At 39.0% G+C, this 19,218-nt stretch overlaps 1 protein-coding gene across 2 annotated transcripts in view; it reads right to left on the bottom strand.

Moving 5' to 3' along the window:
* The window catches only part of LRP2 (LDL receptor related protein 2), a 197,591-nt gene that overhangs the window by 40,267 nt on the left and 138,106 nt on the right, over nt 1–19,218 (bottom strand). For both annotated transcript variants that reach the window (XM_041774050.1, XM_041774051.1), the window contains 10 exons: nt 18,344–18,463; nt 15,593–15,724; nt 14,030–14,231; nt 9,945–10,240; nt 8,373–8,889; nt 7,072–7,224; nt 6,381–6,551; nt 4,713–4,936; nt 2,346–2,523; nt 154–350 (listed from right to left, as the gene is read on the bottom strand). In XM_041774050.1, coding sequence (XP_041629984.1) covers nt 154–350; nt 2,346–2,523; nt 4,713–4,936; nt 6,381–6,551; nt 7,072–7,224; nt 8,373–8,889; nt 9,945–10,240; nt 14,030–14,231; nt 15,593–15,724; nt 18,344–18,463 — 2,190 coding nt within the window. The remainder of the gene's footprint in view (nt 1–153; nt 351–2,345; nt 2,524–4,712; nt 4,937–6,380; nt 6,552–7,071; nt 7,225–8,372; nt 8,890–9,944; nt 10,241–14,029; nt 14,232–15,592; nt 15,725–18,343; nt 18,464–19,218) is intronic.

Below are 19,218 nucleotides of genomic sequence, written 5' to 3' on the forward strand. Positions count from 1 at the left end.
ACTTTATAAAAATAGGACGGACTATTCACTGTTCTCCTAGGACTTTGGACCAGTTTAAGGGTTATGACATGCAGAAAATCCCCACAGATTCACACTTGTATACAATCTACTACAGAAGTGGGCAAAAGAAGGTATTAAAGCAATTCAACACACCACAAAGAATCTGGTCTTCATCAGACCCATCAGGGCAATCTTGGTGAGCATTGCACAGGAAGTGTGAGCTGGTGCAGTTGCCATCCTTGCATTGGAATTGGCCTAATCGGCAGTAGCGCTGTGGGCAAAGAACTGGTTCATCAGAGCCATCTGAGCAGTCTCTCTGTCCGTCACATTTCCACCAAATAGGAATACACCTGCACACAGAAAATACAGCACTTCTCTTAGCAAAGCACTAGGTGGTAGAGGCTACCTGGAAAGAAGATGTCAAAACTGAATTCCAAGTAATAATAGGTCTAAGTTCCTTTACTGCAGCATATTTTCAGAGAAAACATAACTAGACGAGATGGAACACATTTGTTAAGACTCAAATACAGGCTGAAAAAATGCTTTGATCTAATGATTAAATTCCTGCCACAGAAAACAGTGGGAGTGTGTGTTTAGGCTATGGTTCTGGTAGCAAGAACTGGTTGGGAATATCTGTTGGGGTGACATAATGGTGACATATGGGTATTGGTTGCGAAGGTAGAGGGCACTTACATTTATTGGCAGCCTAGGTCAAGATAGATATACGCTAGATTCTTCACTGGAGAGATTTTATTTAATCATCAAAATAATCTGCCATTGAATCTTAAATGCTATGATTTGTATTAATGTCTCCCCCCGACTTCACTTTCTGACTCACTCCCCCTAGACATCAATGGCCTATGACCATTGCTAGGGAAATCATCTGTGGCCATGTTTTGTAACAGATACAAATAATCAAAAATGGATTTAAATGTGTAATTCCTGGATCCTCTGGAAGAGTTAATTAAGAAGCTAGGTCATCATATGAGTGGGAAGGACAAAGAAATTCAACCTTTATTTTCTTTTTATTTTTTTTTAATTTTTAATTTAAATTCTAGTTAATTAACATATAGCATACTATTGGTTTCAGGAGTAGAATTTAGTGATTCATCACTTACATATAACAGTCCGTGCTCAACACAACAAGAGCCCTCTTTAATCCCCATCACCCATTAAGCCCATCCCCCACCTCCCACCCCTCCAGCAACCCTCAGTTTGTGCTCTACAGTAAAGAGTCTGTTATGTTTTGTTTCCCTCTCTTTTTTCTCTTCCTATATGTTCATCTGTTTTGCTTTCTTAAATTCCTCATATGAGTGAAATCATACGGTATTTGTCTTTCTCTGACTTATTTTGCTTAGCATGGTACCCTCTAGCTCCTGCCACATAGTTGCCAATGGCAAAATTTTCATTCTTTTTGATGGCTGAGTAATATTACATTATATATATCAACAATAGCCAGATTAGTGAAAGAGCTCAAATGTCCATTGACTGATGAATAAAGAAAATGTAGCATATATATATGAGCCCCTATTGTTGATAATGCTGCTATAAACATCAGGGTGCATGTGTCCCTTCAAATCAGTATTTTTGTATCTTTTGGGTAAATACCTAGTAGTGTAATTTCTGGGTCAGAAGGTAGTTCTAATTTTAACTTTCTGAAGAACCTCCACACAGTTTTCCACAGTGGCTGCACCAGTTAGCATTCCCACCAACAGTGCAAGAGGATTCCCCTTTCTCCACATCCTCACCAACATCTGTTATTTCCTGTTGTTGTTAATTTTAGCCATTCTTGACAGGTGTGAGGTGGTATGTCATCATGGCTTTGGTTTATATTTCCCTGATGATGAGTGATGTTAGGCATCTTTTCATGTGTCTATTAGCCATTTGGACATCTTTATAAAAATGTCTATAAATGTCTTCTGCCCATTTTTTAACTGGATTACTTGTTTTTTGGATATTGAGTTTTATAAATTCTTTATAGATTTTGGATACTGTCCCTTTTTCAGAGAAATTCTACCACTATTGAGGGTTATTTTTCAGTGTACATATATACAGCCTTGGTCCTGACACCTAGGACAAATTATTAGAAACAGAAACACATAGTTTCTAGTTTCTTCTCTACAGAGATAGATAGTTGCATACATTGGTTAATAAATTGCTTCTATTCATGGAAGAAATTATTTGAGATTGTAGACTGAGAGTCGTGGTGCACTCCAAATGGACCACATTAATTCCCCAAAATATTAATTTATTAGGAAATTCCCATCCCCTGGATCCTCAAAGTTCAATGTGTGTCTGTCCAAGGGGGTAGAAAGACAGTAGGGTGAGGGAAGAGAGAGCCTTACTTTTCACTGTTGGCACACAGGAATTGGGTGCTGGAGCACCTGGGCAGGCAGATGTTCATGTCACCCATACGGAGGGTATGGAAGTCATCTGGACACTCACAGGTGAATCCATTTCCTCCTGCTTTGATGAGGCAGAGGTGCGAACAACCACCATTGTTGGTACCACAGGGGTTGTTCACTAGGAAAAGGAAAATACACAGTCACTTAGAATACCAAGCACAGGTGAACTCATTGCTCACCTCATTAAATTAGTCACCTCTCAGTAAGAAAAATCAGGGACGCCTGGGTGGTTCAGTGGTTGAGCGTCTGTCTTCAGCTCAGGATATGATCCCAGAGTCCTGGGATCAAGTCCCACATCGGGCTCCCCCAGGGGAACCTGCTTCCTTCTCTACCTATGTCTCTGCCTCTTTCTGTGTCTCTCATGAATGAATACATACAATCTTAAAAAAAAATCTATCCAAATTTCATGCTTTTTACAAATATTCATAAATAGGACAGATGGTAGAACTGTATAAGCAATGCTGTGCTTTGAGAAAACTGATCTATGTGCTACCAGAAGTGAGGTATACCCACTGGTGTTTTGGGCTAGAAAAGGTGTGTTTCTCAAAGTCTTTGGAGGGCAGGTCGGAAACTTATTTTACATTCATGTGCCCAGAACCAGTTTTAATTTCTAGAAGATTCTGTATTCTTTCATTCTAATAAGTATGGACAAGAATAAGATGGACACATAAACTATGTGGTATCTTTACTAATTTTCTCTGTCACCATTTGGAGGTGAAGATTAATTTGAACTTTTATATATAGATACATATATTTATGTGTATGTGTGTCTGTATATATATATATATATATATATATATATATATATATATCTGTGTGTGTGTGTGTGTATCTATTTTTTTAAATTAAGCAAACACTACACCCAACATGGGGCTCAAACTCACAATCCCAAGATCCAAGAGTCACATGCTTTACCAACTGAACCAACCAGGTGCCCCTAACTGGAAATTTTGCTAAAATAATATCACGAATATTAGCTTTCTAGAGGAAAAAAAAAAAAAAACCCTGAATGTCTTTCTTTTGCTAATTCTCATTTTTTCTTACTTCCAAGTTTATCATGTTGTTAACAAAACACAACAAAGCAGACCCACAAAATCCATTCTATCCACAAAGTAAATTCCAGACCTTTGCTAGATTATCTATAAATCATGAAATGGCTTTAACTACATGAAGAGTATAAGTTCACATAAGGAAAAAAAACATATTATGAGACATTGTGTTGCTCTTAACATTATTACCTTCCAGATGACAAGTATAACGTATGTTTAACACGCAAAATGTCATATGCAAAGACATTTAACGTGATGTTTTATAATTATTGTAATTTTCTTTTAAACATTTCTTTAAAGCAGTCATTTTAACAGATTGATCTTGGTATTAAGGAATGATTATTAATCTCTTAAGTGTTATAATTTATTGTGGTTACATAGGAAATGTCCTGATTTTCAAAGGTGCTTTCTTAAATATTTAGGGGTGAAATGTCATAGTATTTTTAACCCACTTTATTTTTTTAAAATTCAATTTAATTAACATAGTATATTATTAGTTTCAGAGGTAGAATTTAGTGATTCATCAGTCATATATAACATCCAGTGCTCATTACATCATGTGCCCTCCTTAATGCCCATCATCCAGTTACCCAATGTTTACAGCAGTGAAGTCCACAATAGCCAAATTATGGAAAGAGCCCAGATGTGCATTGACAGACGAATGGATAAAAAAGATGTGGTATATATTACTCAGCCATCAAGAAGAATGAAACTTTACCATTTGCAATGATGTGGATGGAACTAAAGGGTATTATGCTAAGCGAAACAAGTCAGAGAAAGACAAATACCATATGATTTCACTCATATGTGGAATTTAAGAAACATGAAGATAGGGGAAGGGAAGGGAAAATAAAATAAGATGAAAACAGAAAGGGAGGCAAACCACAAGAGACTCTTAACTATAGGAACAAACTGAGGGTTGCTGGAGGGGGATGGGGTAACTGGGTGATGGGCACTAAGGAGGGCACTTGATGTTATGAGCACTGGGTGTTAAATGCAACTGATGAATAACTAAATTCTACGCCTGAGACTAATAATATACTATATGTTAACTAAATTGAATTCAAATTTTAAAAACAAAGAATAAGCCAGGTGTTAAGGGGGGAAAAGTTATTAGCAGGTTTTCTCATGTTTTGTAGAAAACATTAACAAGTAACATCATTCTCTTTATAAACCATGGAGTTTATACTTAAAGAAATAAGAATGGCATGCAGAGAACCTAAATCAACTGGGCTAAACTTCTAACTCACATACTCACCAAATGGCTGCCTGTATGGATGATACACATGGATGTCAAATGGTTTATGTGTTGTGTTCACCAGTATAATCCTATCTGATCCATCATATTTGTTTCCCTTTTCAACTGTCCTTGTATTCCAATCTGTCCAATAAATAGTGTCTTCAAAAATGGTAATAGCAAAGGGGTGAGGCAGTGTTCTGTCGTATACCGTGTGCCGATGGCGGCCCTCCAAATCAGAGTACCTGGGAAAGAAGAAAGCGTCACTCAAACAAGCTAACTCCTTTCTTCCAATGACTTTAAGGATAGATAAACGGACAAATCAATTAATAAAATTCTACCCTCTAGAGGTAACTGAAGTCAGATCTCCCCCAAACTCCTAGACTCTAATTAAAACAAACACTAAATTTAAAACATATTTTAACTGAACCATAGTAGCAAAAATTGAAAAAGTCGTGCTTAAAAAATAGGAATGGCCACAGGAGTTCAACAATACCTAATTCCTAACCATGACTGCTTTCCTACAGATACAGCTGGTTCAGCTCTTTACAGGCTTATAGCCTCTCACATTAATGGTCTCCATTCCATATCCTTGGGATACCATTTTTTTTTCCTAAGTCATTGCAAAAATCAGAGAATAGCAATATAAAGCTGGAATTTTGCCTCTTCATGAACATTTCTGAGGATAACCTGTTCTTAGGAAATACCTAGATTCTCAGTGTCACCTACTGATATGGTATAGGCCTTCAGGCTTCCCTCTGCTTAACCTGGCAGCACATTTACTATGAACCATGTCCTAGGCACTACTGATGAATACTTTTCCAGACAAATAAAATTCCAGAGGAGGTTTTGTGATTTCAAGATATCACAGAGCATCCACAGCCAGATTTCCAGTCCTTCTGGTTCCAACGTCTTGCTCACTCATAACTATGAGTCTATGGCAAAATACTAATATTTTAATATTTTACAATTTTAGAGTAGATCCTAAAACTCAAACAGGAGGCAGAGTGAGTTAGCAGCTAAGAAATTTGATGTTAGCCGTACAATATTAAAAATGCTCTCCAAAATATGACATAACTTATAGAAGCCATAGGAAAACTTCAAGACCTTTTTGGCCAATGTTATAGGTCAATTATATCTCAATTTTAAAAATAAAAGTTTTGGGGATCCCTGGGTGGCTCAGTGGTTGAGCATCTGCCTTCGGCACAGAGCATGATCCTGGGGGTCCTGGGATAGAGTCCCACATCAGGCTCCCTGGAGGGAGCCTGCTTCTCCCTCTGCTTATGTCTCTGCCTTTCTCTCTGTGTCTCTCATGAATAAATAAATAAAATCTTTAAAAATAAATAAATAATAAAAACAAAAAGGTCTTAAAAGGGATAAGGAAATTAAGATGTCTATATTAGGAGATAGACTACTATCTCCATTTTCTAGATGGAGAAAAAAAAAAAGTGAAAGCACCAGGACAAAAACCTGATATATCTGGCTTCAGTTTTCATACTCTTTCTACTGTACCATAACCACAAAGTTCAGTGGATTGCTTATAGGCAGTTGTAGTTAGAAATGACTTCAGAGTGACTTCTCACACACAGGCCAGTTAGAAGCTACCTGGGAATAACACGCAGCAACACAAGGCCTGGTGTTTAGGATAAACAGTTGCCCAGTTTACTTTATCCTGTTTTATGTACGTACTCAATGTAACCCAGGTGGGCATCTGCCCAGTAGAGTAGATCATTGGTGTAATCAATGGTGATGCCATTAGGCCACTCAATCTTGGTAGAGATAATCACAGACTTATTTGTTCCATCCATGCCTATTCTTCCAATGTATGCTTGGTAAGCCCAGTCTGCCCAGTAGACATACCTATTGGAAGCAACACAAAGGGTCAGTCCCTGAAGCCAAAAGAAGTCAGTAGCCAAAAGACATAGCTCTTCTCCAATTAGAGAAATAGAGTCTACAGAGTCTCTTAGAAAGGAAAGAGAACTAACAGAAAATAATCTAAAAAGGGATGATGTATAGGAATGCTCAAGAATGAACAGGATTAACTGCGGAGTTCAGTGAATTTGACATGGAGAGTCCAGTATAGGTGGGGTGTTTTGTTGTTTTTTTTTTTCTTAACCACAATTTTCTCTGCATGCAGCCAAAATAGTGACTTGAAAAGTGAAATGGTATGTCATGGCAAAGAAAACAGAACAGCTGATGAATGTCATTTAAGTACGCCATGCTTCTATTCATTATAACTAAACCATTTACCAGTTAGGAAAAGCAGAAGACAAATCCCAGCAAGATATTGGCCTTGAGATAACTATGTGAACAGCCTTTTTGGTGACAGAGGCAGAATATGGGCATGAGAGAAGAGCCCAAGATTACAGGGAGACAATACCCATATTGAGGGTGAAGGGCAATTCCTCTGGGATGATCAAAGCAGAAAGTATTGTTGACATCCACACAGTGCTCGGCCAACTTGCGGCGGTATCGACCATCAAGGTCAGAGACAGAGAGACAATTCAGGTAGGCATCCAACCAATAGAGCTTTCTGAAATGGAGAGCCACGAATTACTGATACAGATATTATGCTTATGAAACAGCGACCGAATTTCCTATCCAAGCTACAGTGGAATCACAAAGACAGCTATAAGAAGGCACTTTGCCCCAAGAAATGAGGGGCAAGGGGAAACAGGAAATTGTCCTTCCTGTAATGAGGCAACAGAAGATTCAAGAGGGAGCTATAATTCCCACACCTCGCACAGAGATTCTGGCTTTACTTTCTTAATGCAGCATAAGCTTCCCTCCCGGGCAATGGAAAGGCTTAGAGGAACAGGGATGCAGAAGGGAGAGCAATTAGTGTCATGAACTACAGTTTAAATGGTAGAGCCAAGGAAACAGACTTGTCTGAGGGAATTATTGAGAAAAGGAACTCTGAATTGTGACAACCTTAAGATACAGAGAAAACCTTACCCCTCCCTGACCCTGTCCGACTTGACTGGCAACATGAGTTGCTTCTTCTGTGCCATCTTACTTAATCAAACTTAAGAACCTTTAGAAACTTATTAGAATCTTTTGGAAACTTCTACCTTAAGGATATTTCAGTTCTAAATCTACTGCTATTCAATAAAATCTGTCCATTTTCCATAAGGCAGGAATTCTTAATCTGTGGTCCTTAATCTTTCATCACGGTAGGTGAGGCTTTGGGGGAATCTATGAACCCTCTAAAACTGATGCAAAATTGTATGAGTGTAAACATCCTACATGCTTTTATCCAGCATGGGGTTCATGGCTTTCAGCAGAGTCCCAAAGCAAAGGATTCAATGCCCCTAGAATGAGTGTCATTTAAGATCTGTTAGTCAATTCCACCTAGAAGGAGAGTGATTTCCCTTATAGAAGGCTTGGGGAGCCCTACTCCAACCAAGCTGGATGTCAGACTATTACAGTGTTGGCACAGCAACATCCTGTTAACGAGGATGAGAGAATGAGTGAGTATGCATAAATCTACAAGCCTTGCCAGTTAATTCAGTTGGGTAAATCCTGATGAATGAGACAGTCACAAGCCTGGATTCAAATCTCTATTAAGGTGAAGAAAGGTTATAGTATTTTTTAAAAATCATATTTAAAAAATAGTTTTTAAAATATTTAAAATTTTTAAATAATTTTTAGCTTTTAGAAAGCTCCTCTGTGTTTTCTTACCTGGCAACCCAATCTACAGCCAAACTTTCTGCTGCTGGTAGTTTGTGGTTTATGACTGTCTCCCTATTTGTCTTATTCAGAAACATTCTCTCAATGACTTTATTCTCTGCATCAATCCAATACAATCTCTTTTCTACTCGGTCAAAATCCAGAGCCACAGCATTGCCCAGTCCTTGTAAAATGAGGGAGTAATAATGGCCATCTGTAGTTAGATTCCTCAAATAATAACGGTTGCTAAAAATGAGATAGGGTTCGATGTTACTGTTCTGCCGGCAGCTCTTTCCATCTGGTTCTCGGATGTAGCCTGGGGCACACTTACAGATGTAGGAGCCCATTACATTCTCACACATCTGACTACAGACAAAGGGCGTCTCCTTGCATTCATCAATATCATCACAACTCCGTTTGTCAGACATAAGCTTGTAACCAGGACGACAAGAACAATAAAAACTGGTGAGGGTGTCTGTGCAGTTTTGGTCACAGCTGCTGAGCAAAGGGTCATTGCACTCATTAACACCTGTAAGTAAGTAAAAGACAGGTATTAGAGAAGCTAAAACGTTGTACAACAGACCCACCACAATGGTCCAAAGATCAACCTTCTCACAGGACAGCCTAATTCTTGATCAATCATGCTAAAAGAGGACAGACAATAAGGGTTTTCTGAAGGCCAGAGATATTCAATAGTCACTATTTTTCAGTATCCTCCTCAACTTAATCCTTCACCAGTGGTTTCAACAACTAATATAATGAACAAACGTATGTTTGACTTCTAATCCCATACCTGCCAATCTCCTTGTAACCAATAAGTAAAATGACAGAGGAGAGGAGAAAGAAGAGCAAAAGAAAAGAGCCTGGTCAGTGGTGTGCTGATAAAATAGCTCTTGGGGGTGGGGAGAGGATGCTGTGATTCGTAGCATCTTCCATTTCAGTGGTGTGACTCTCATACCATGGCCAATTTCAGGATACCAGGGTGACATCACCAGATGTGGAGCTGGGAAGAGATGCATACATTTGGCTCTCTCAATATAGGATGAGCCTCCCAGCAGTCCACCAGGTGTAATTCTGCTTGGTCCTGTGACACATGGCCAAGCTCACCTAGAAACTGCCTCCACAAGGAAGAGAACATGCTCCTATTAATTCTATATTTTATAAATGCTCAACTGGTTTACCCATGGAGGTCGGAATAAGAGGGAGTTTAAAACTCTCCTCTTCAATCACCTAAGGACGAAAACGAACAAAGGAATCCTAGCAGAGGGACAGCTCAGACAACAAGTCATTTTAAGGGCTCAAAGGGTTTGTCCTGTTTAACAATGGTGTTAGCTACTAATAGTATGAATTTTCTCATCTTCTATTCTCTGTAATGACTGCCTACGTGATGAATTTGCCTAAAATTGTTTATGTACTAACCTTATATACCAAGAAATGCTTACTTTTTGATAGACAAGCTATAGGAATTTTCTGGTAATAATCTATTTAGAGGACAGACTAGAAAGTCCCAGTGGGTCATAAAGAGTTGAGAATCCACATGAAGTCTCACTGTTTTCCTTTTCCCAAATTTTCTGTTATACTCACCACATCCTTTCTCATCACTGTTGTCTGAACAGTCATCCAGGTGGTTGCAGACTTTTGCCATATCAATGCAGTTCCCATTGTCACACTTGAACTGATGAGGGGGGCATGTGGTTTCTGGAGTGTGGCATAGGTGCTCTAGCTCATCAGACCCATCTCTACAGTCATTTTCCCCATCACAGACATCCTGCTTATAAATGCACAGCCCATTCTGACAGGTAAACTGGTTCTCACTGCAGGTGGAGTAGGAGCAGTTCCTCTCATCACTGTAGTCCCCACAGTCATTGCGCCGGTCACACCTGTATAATGAGACCCAGTACCACTCTTGGAAAGGTTGACAAGCCTCAACTATCACCCATTTGAGCCTTTGCTTCTTCCCCTGTCTACCTGAATGTCAGGCCAGCTATTTCAGTAACAAGATCACCCATGTCCTTAGTTCCCTCTTTCCCAGAATCTTTATTTACCTCACCAATCTCCAGCTATAGAAGAATCTAATATTAACATTCCATATGATTTCCCCAGGTACTGGTTGATACCATTAGAAATGTCAATCTAGGGATATTAAAAATAACTGCATTCATTTTTAAGCAACTGAAAAATTAATTAAACACAAATTTATAGTTTTGGTGTTTGTTTGATCTATTCATCAGACAATGTGACGACTTATGGGCACAGGCAATATCCTGGGCAGCCATATGATAGACGCGCCCATACGCAAGTGAACATATATCATACATAAGATCATTATGCGTCCTCCACGAACACCTATCTTCCAATTGGAGTAATGTTTGCATTGTCCTGTTCCTTCCATCTTTAATCATAATACCCTGCCACCTAAATGAGATTCACGTAGTCATAGTGTTGGGAAAGAGGGAAAACTAGTAGAATAGCATGGGCTGTTGGCAAAGGAACGAGACATTTCCTAGTCCTATTTGGGGACCTAACATTCCCAGGCATCACAAAGACAATATAACTCCCTGAAATTCTATAAGTCAGACTGGTCTTTCTTCTCCACATTATTCCAAAATCCCCTGAAAGTCATGATTACTCAAGGGGTCCTGTTGACAGTAACAAAACATAAGCATATAGGAATCATGGAATTCATAATAAAGGAATTAATAAGTATGAAGGAATCCTGGATAAGGATTCACAAAGCTAATATTTGACAATTCATGAAAGGATTTACTATGGAGGGCACAGGTGCTGGAGGCACAGCAGTAAAAGATGCTAAGATACCAAAGCTGAATATGGTCAAGTTTACAATTGATCTATGGTCAGGTCACTAATCAGCAATGCCATCCACAAACCTAGGGTGCTGGTAAAGTGATTTATAACAAAATGTGTGCATGTAACTGGAAAGAAAGTTGTGATCAGAGCAAGCTGATTCAGCCCCATTTGGTCTTCTGGGAGCTATTAAACTCATTTCCAAATGATTTGAAACACCAATGCTTTCTTTCCTCTAGATCCAACTCAAAAGGAAAAAAAAAGTCAGTTAGAAAAGCAAATCATAAGATTTTTGGACATAATTGAATGTCAATATTCCAGCAAGCTGCTCAAAACTCAGTCTTATCCAGGTTCTTCAGCTGCATCAGTAACGAGCCAAGAGGAAAAAAGTCAATAGGAAAAATGATCCCCTGTACCACCATACCAAATGGGGGAACATGCAAAAGCAATTCAGAAAGCTCAGTCAAAACAAAACAAAACAAAACCAGAGTGAGAGAAAAGGGGGGGGGGCGGAGGAAGGAAGGGAGGAAAGAAGGAACAAAGAAAGGAAAAGATGAAATCAATAAGTCTGGTAGGACAGGGGTAAGTCACAAGTAATCACAAGATCACAAGTAATCACAAGATCACAAGTAATCGCAAGATCACAGGAATAATGGAATCATGAAAAAAGAGGTCAGAAAGTTCAGGAAGGAAGTAGAGGTAACCTAGAATCTGATAAAAAATTAAGACCAGATACATATCTCTTCTGTAGATACCAAGGCTTGGTCTCCAGAAAATATCTCAGACTGATGGTACTAAATATTTACAGAATTTAGAAGAACATATAGCAGTACAGCATAATAGAACTCTTTAGCAAGTCGGGAGAAAATACAGATAAGGATTTATTCACCTTCATTACAAAAAATTAAAATCTACAGAACACATCCACATCAGTTAAATATGGACAAAGAATAGTGAAATATGATTTCACTACAAAAGAAGACAGCTCTGTCTTCCGAGTGTCTTCGGGGTCAATACAACCACCGCTCAGCAGTGTCTACTTGGGCTTCATCATTACCATTTTTTGGTCATAATGCCAAGCCCCTGTGCCTTTTGCAGCACTCACAGGACATGACTTGACCTTCTCTGGCCTCCTTAGGACTACCCTCACGAATACACAGCTCTGCACCACACTGGATTTCAAGGCCTGTTGAGGGACTGCCTTAGGAAGCCCATGGTTCCAGAAGCTCAGCTGCTCCAACCTTGTGCCAGCTTTTTATGTTTTCCATCTCCTTCCTTAGCAAGTGATGAGCTGACAGTTCTTGTTGCTGACGGCATGCGTGTATGTCCTTTCACCGTCATAGGCACATGCAATATCTTTCCTTCACTCCAGTTCTATGTGTCCAAATGCCTAATATATATTGTCACCCCAGGAAATCCCACTACATCAAACTCACTATCTACCTGGAGCAAACTCCCTCCTGGGCTCTTCTACTTTTCTTAATGTTCTTACTATTCCCCTAGTCCATCAGGGTTACACATCATTTTTCTTCTCAATTTCCCTGTACATCCAAAAATTTGCCAAGTGGGGATAGTGAGAAGGCAGGGCACCAAAGAAAAAGTATAAATCTTTGTAATGGCCCATTTAGAGAAAGTGATAAGAAATCAAGCAACAGGATATTATAGGAGAGGTCCACAAAACTGGCAGGCAGTGCGCTGAAACTATTTTGACCTGTAGTACTCTAAAAATTTTACATTTTGTTTCCAGCATTTAAAATTAGAGTATTTAGGAGCACCTGGGTGGCTCAGTCAGTTAACCATTTAACTCTTGATTTCGGGATCCCTGGGTGGCGCAGCGGTTTGGCGCCTGCCTTTGGCCCAGGGCGCGATCCTGGAGACCTGGGATCGAATCCCATGTCAGGCTCCCGGTGCATGGAGCCTGCTTCTCCCTCTGCCTGTGTCTCTGCCTCTCTCTCTCTCTGTGTGTGACTATCATAAATAAATTTTTTAAAAAAATTTAAAAAAAAAAAACCTCTTGATTTCGATCCAGGTCATAACCTCAAAGTCATGAGATCCAGCCTCATATCAGGCTTCCTGCTAAGCATGGAACCTGCTTAAGATTCTTTCTCTCTGCCCATTTCTACACCCTCCCCCACCCCTTCCCCCCCTCCCCCTCTGCCCCTCCTCCATCTCCCTCAAAAAATAAATAAATAAGTAAAATCAGAGTATTTAATATGGAAATCCAGATTTCCCTTTCTCTCAAAATAGAACAGCACTTCTGTGCAATGCTAAACAGCATTTGTATCTCTTAGCTGGAACATGCAATCTCAGCTCACCTCACCTGCCTCTTCCCATTGTTTCATTGCCTCTAAGCCTAAGTGCCAAGCTCCATATGATCATGCTTGTACTGTTAGTTTTCTTATAGCAAAGGGAAAAATAAAATATTTCTTGTATCCATGCCTCTACTCCCACGCCTCTACACCAAGTGGAAAACCAAGAGTGTCACCTGCTTCAAGAAAGAATTTTCTTATATCAAGCCCACTTCATTCACCGCCCTGGCCCTCTGGACAAGGTTACATTATGCCTTTCATGAACCATAAGCCCTTTTACCATCATGAGCCCCTTCCTCCATGAACATATTAAAAATTGTATTTAATGGTCACATTGGTATAAAGGCAAATATATTAATATTATGTATTAAAATACTCTTGTTGATCTAAACGTTCTCTTTTTTTCTTTTGATTTTAAATGAAATCCAAACATTTTCATAGGCCACTAAAAGTACATTACGGCCATGATGCCTAATGGATAATATCCTAATGGATATTAGCCCTGCCCCTGTGGACATTTGAGGTTACTGGGAAATTTTCTAAGCCCCAATTCACCTGTATGAGTGTGGGACACACAATCCATTACTACAGGTGAAATCATTTCCAGAGCAAGATCTCCTGGTGCAATTCTGATGCTCATCATAGCCATCGGTACAATCCGCATCGCCATCACAGACCCAGGATTTAGGAATGCACTTCCTGGATGGAGGCACATTGTTTGCACAGAGAAACTCAGAACTTGAGCAGTTGTGACTCTCTGAAACCAAAGCACACAAGAAAAAGAAACCACATGAAAATTCATGGTAGTAGTCAAATCCATTCTGAACCATTTTGCTTGCTTTATATTACTTAGTAGTCTGAGGGATGAGGCGAAATTAGAGTAAAACAGGTAGACAAGTCACATTACTATCCTAATAACAGGTTATAATAAAAATAGCTTTAAATTCCATTTTAACTGCTCTGGACCTTGAATTTTTTTTTCAGAAGTAAGAAATAAACATAATAAAACATCTCATTTAGTTTTCCATAAAATTAATGTAAAATCCTATTTTTCCCTTACAGCTTCAGAAAACTATTCCCATTTGTTATTTGTATAACCAAAAATGACTTATACTTAGTAAAAAAAATTCTGGTTAAAAAGTGTAATCACAAAAACACAAAGTGATATAGGTATTTTTATGCCAGTTCTACAGATGAAAATTGGAGCTCAAACTAGATGGCTTCAAGTCACTTTCTAAAGACCTAGGGCTTCAAACATGGTCTTTTTTCTCCAAATTTAGGGTTTTTCCACTACATTACAGCTACCTGTATGAAGGTATATAGGAGGATAGGAGGAGAATATGTCAATAAGAGTTGTCAGAAACCATGACACTGTTCAGAAAAGGATGAGATGCTAAAATATAATTTTAAAAACCTGGCATTTTATCCAATCTCATTGTGGATGAATGGGAGACATAAGAGGGGGAGTGGGAAAAGCACATGCTAGTCTATGTTTGTGCAGCTGCCAACTACCCATTTCAATGGATAGAGTACATGTAGAGCTATAGACAGCCACCCAAGTCAATGACATATGGGGTTACAATGAAATGCAAACATCAGGGAGCCACTGTACAATGTGGCTGTACAATGGAAAGACACTCTTCTAAGACATCATAGCTAAGAGTTCCATGCACTGTTGGTAATGGAAAATGGTGTTCCATGGTCCATTCCACAAACCACTCAAAAGGAATAATGCTCCTTCCACCCACTCCTTGAAATAACCACAGCAAGGTAATAGATGAAACTGGAGGCACAGTTAATTGCTATACTGTTTAAACCTGCTAATAAGATTGGCCAATTGAGTTCTCTTTACCTGCTCCAGAAGAAGTATAGGACATTATTTCTGTTAGCTACATGTAAGAGAAAGACAATCAACATTAAAATCATGTTTTTAACATTTTAAAGCATCTAAGTGGATGCTATCAAACAACTTCAGAGTGTAAAAATAAGGGTAACATTTTATCAGCATGCAATCAATTAAAGAGGCATCTGACTGTCATACTCTCCAATGACACAAAAATAAATCTCCCGATTCCAGTTTCCCTTGCATCTCTGCAGAGGAATGAAGGTTTCACTTACCACAGTGGTGTCTTTCATCCTCATCACTCATGTCCCCACAGTCATTATCCCCATCACAGATCCATTCCTCTCGAATGCACCTCCCACTGTCACACTTGAACTCACTACTTAAGCATGTTGCTTCAAGGTACTCTGAGGAAAGATAAAAAAAAACACTGTCAGGGAAAAAAGTGGTTTGCAGTCTTAGAAGAAGCCTGCTATCACATGGGCTGTCTAAAAAACCTGACAGAGCATTATCTAGCTATGTACATCTATGTTAGGCCCTCTAAGGAGCCTGGTACCAGTGACCAGTACTCTAAGACTGAAGTAGTCAAATGAGGGTGCAAAGCCTCATTATTTTTTGTTACTAGGATGTGACTTGATATTTCCTTACAGGTATGATAGAGATATAATAGTCTTTTCCCAAGAGACTATAAATTACTATTTCACACATTTCATTTTTAAGTCTACTTTCATCCCAAAACATTTTGTTTGATCCCAACCATCCTCCCAGCATGCCTGATCCCCATCTTCCTGTGTGCACTCTCTCTTTTTATTTATTATTATTATTATTATTTTATTTATTTATTTATTTTTTTGCTTTTCTCCATAGCACTTGCTACCTTTCAACATGCTATACAATTTACCTGTTTTGTTGCTTGGGTCCCTTCACTAGAACATAAGCACCATGTGGGCAGGGATCTTTGACTTATTCACAGATATAGCCCCAAAGTGCCTAGAACATAAGTGCTCAATAAATATTTGTTGAATTAAACTGATAAGGCAACTTTATGCTTTAAATTAGACATCACTGACTCAAATTCTTTCATCATAACCCCACATATCCTTATCAACTATTTGTCATAGGCCCATACACACAAGGTCCCCTCAAAATTAATCTAAGGCAAAAGTAAATTAAATTTTAACTATAAAAAATATAACATAATGATAACAGTAAGGAGAAGCAGGACCTTTCATAAGCTGCTAAGAAAGGAATGTACATCACCACAGCCTTTTTGAGAGATGGAGACCCTTTGGCACAAAAAACACCCCTTCTAGAAATCTAGCCTATAAGCATCTTTCCAATGTAAGGTCTCTATTTGTGTTTTAAAAATTATATATTAGCATATACAGAAAAGGATAAGGAGAATTCAACACTCACCGGTAGTAGTGATTCTACTTGGAGAGTGAGAAGGCTGAGAAATTGGAAATTTTGCTTTTTTGTATACATCTTATGATTTCTTTAAAACAATACTCCTGCATATTATGAGAATGCATCCATAAACAGGATAGGCAGTTGGTACCACTTACTGACTGGTTCCCAGGGAGAAGTTTGGAAACGATACTTACTCTTCTTTGAACCAATCATTCATATGTCTAAGCCAATCTCTAATACTATTCCATTCACCCAATAGTTAAGTATTTCCATTATAGATCCTTCAAATTCTACATGTCCTTTGCTTTCTACAAAACTATCAGTGTTGGGGAAAGAGGACTTGGCAAAGAGCTTCAAATACCACTCTCCTGAGAGAATAGAAATGGAAAATAGTCTGATTCAGCTGTAAAACTATGAAAATGGTACCAAGAAAATAATATCAAATAAAAAATTTTATATATCATTATTGTATTGCAGATTAACTGTATTACTATAGGGGAAAGATAAAAGCCATCTAAATGCTTGGAAACAGTTAATGCAAAGATAATACAACCACTCGATGGAATGTTATACTGCCATGAAAAATGAGCATGAAGGGCAGCCCTGGTGGCTCAGCAGTTTAGGGCTGCCTTCAGCCCAGGGCCTGATCCTGGAGGCCCAGGATCGAATCCTGCATCGGGCTCCCTGCATGGAGCCTGCTTCTCACTCTGCCTATGTCTCTGCCTCTCTCTCTCTCATGAATAAATAAATTAAATCTTACAAAAATAAAATAAATAAAAAAATAAAGGAGCATGAAGACTATGTAAACAAGGGTCAGCAAACTTTCTCATAACCAGGTAGCAAATATTTTAGGCTTAGAACATATGTTCTTTGCCACACCTACCCGACACTGCTATTGTAGCACAATAGCAGCCATAGACAATAAGTTGCTACAATCTAATAAAACTTCATAAAGATAGGCAGCTGGACATGGTCATAGTTCGCAGAGTGATTCATTGACAGATAAAAAAGCAATGACAGTTATGTTAAAAAAAATGTGCATGGACATAGATTAGAACTTGGAAAGGTTAATAGCAGCCTCCAAATACAAATAGGCAAAACTGCCTCCAGGAATACAACCAGAGGGCCCCCTGAACTTCTTAGGAAACTCAGATGGCCATGGGACCTTACCTCATAAGCTGGCACACAGAACAGGAGGAGGATGTGTGTATATAATATGGCCCTGCCCCGTATATATAATTCCAATCACTTGCATCCTCCCACAGCCTTTGGGCCAGAACTCAACCAAACTCCGAAATTCCAATTCACAGTCAATTAAAGTTAGTTGAGCTCTATAAGCCAGGCACAATATTAGGTGCATCACCAACATAATCTCACTTCATGAGCATCAGTCAGCAGCCTCCATACCCTGATCAGCTCCCCACATGGCACCCTACACTAACAGGTTTTTTTTTTAATGCCTGTCTGCTGAGGCTGAGTGGTTTTATTGTCTTAGCTGAGAGGAGAGGCACAGAATGTAAACATTTGACAGCTGTGATCCTAGTCTGCACTTGGAAGTAATGGAAGAGTTTCTCTAGCTGCATCATAATGCTTGTCTTGCTTGCTTACTCTCTTACCACAAGTGGCAGGTTCATCAGAGCCATCAGGACAATCTCCCTCTTCATCACAGTACCAGTGTTTAGGGATACAACGTCCAGACGTACAGGGAAACTCATCACTGCTGCACGTGTGAGAAGCTGAGGACAGAGGTAAAACCCAGGAGTAAGACACAGGCTTGTTCCCATTAGTCTTAACCATTTGCCCATATATCTGAAATAGGTGCCAGGGAAAGAAGACTGAGGCCTGGGCAGAGTTTTAAATAAGCTTTCGGGGCAGGTGGGGGGAGGGGAAGGCAGGGAGAGAGAAGGCAAGCAACACTGCTCCAGTTTTCCAGAACTTTTCTTTCTAGATTCTAGAAACCCAACAGAAAATTGTATTTGTTAGAAACATCAAAGAAATATCTTTTTGATATATGAAACAAGTTACATATAAGGAGACTTGGTTCTATGTTTTCTGCTGTAACCTAAAAGTAAATAACTTCTATGGAGACAATATTAAAAGCAGAAACGACCCTATCTGAGCTCAGCCCACATGGTTTTAAAAAGACCGTTGTATTCTTATTCATCCTTGTTATATGGGATCTTTACTTGCAAAAATGGCTTTACCTGTGCTTGAATATTGATTCTTGTCTTGAGTAACCTTAGGTAGCTCTGGTCAGATGTACTTTCTAAATTGTTTTGTGGGTACAAACTAAAATCAAGTCTTACATTCTTCTGGTCTACAAGGCCCTTTGCTTTGGACCTTGATATCTGAGGATTCACAGGGGTAAAACTGATAAGGAAGCAGGTCTCTGATAGGTCATACTACCTCTAATCTACATGTCCCTCTCTGGTGGCTACATCTTGAATTCTGCTTTGTCCAGTTACTGCAACTGACGCCTATTCTATGACTG

Source organism: Vulpes lagopus, chromosome 11 (assembly GCF_018345385.1).
Source record: "Vulpes lagopus strain Blue_001 chromosome 11, ASM1834538v1, whole genome shotgun sequence".
Taxonomy (NCBI): domain Eukaryota; kingdom Metazoa; phylum Chordata; class Mammalia; order Carnivora; family Canidae; genus Vulpes; species Vulpes lagopus.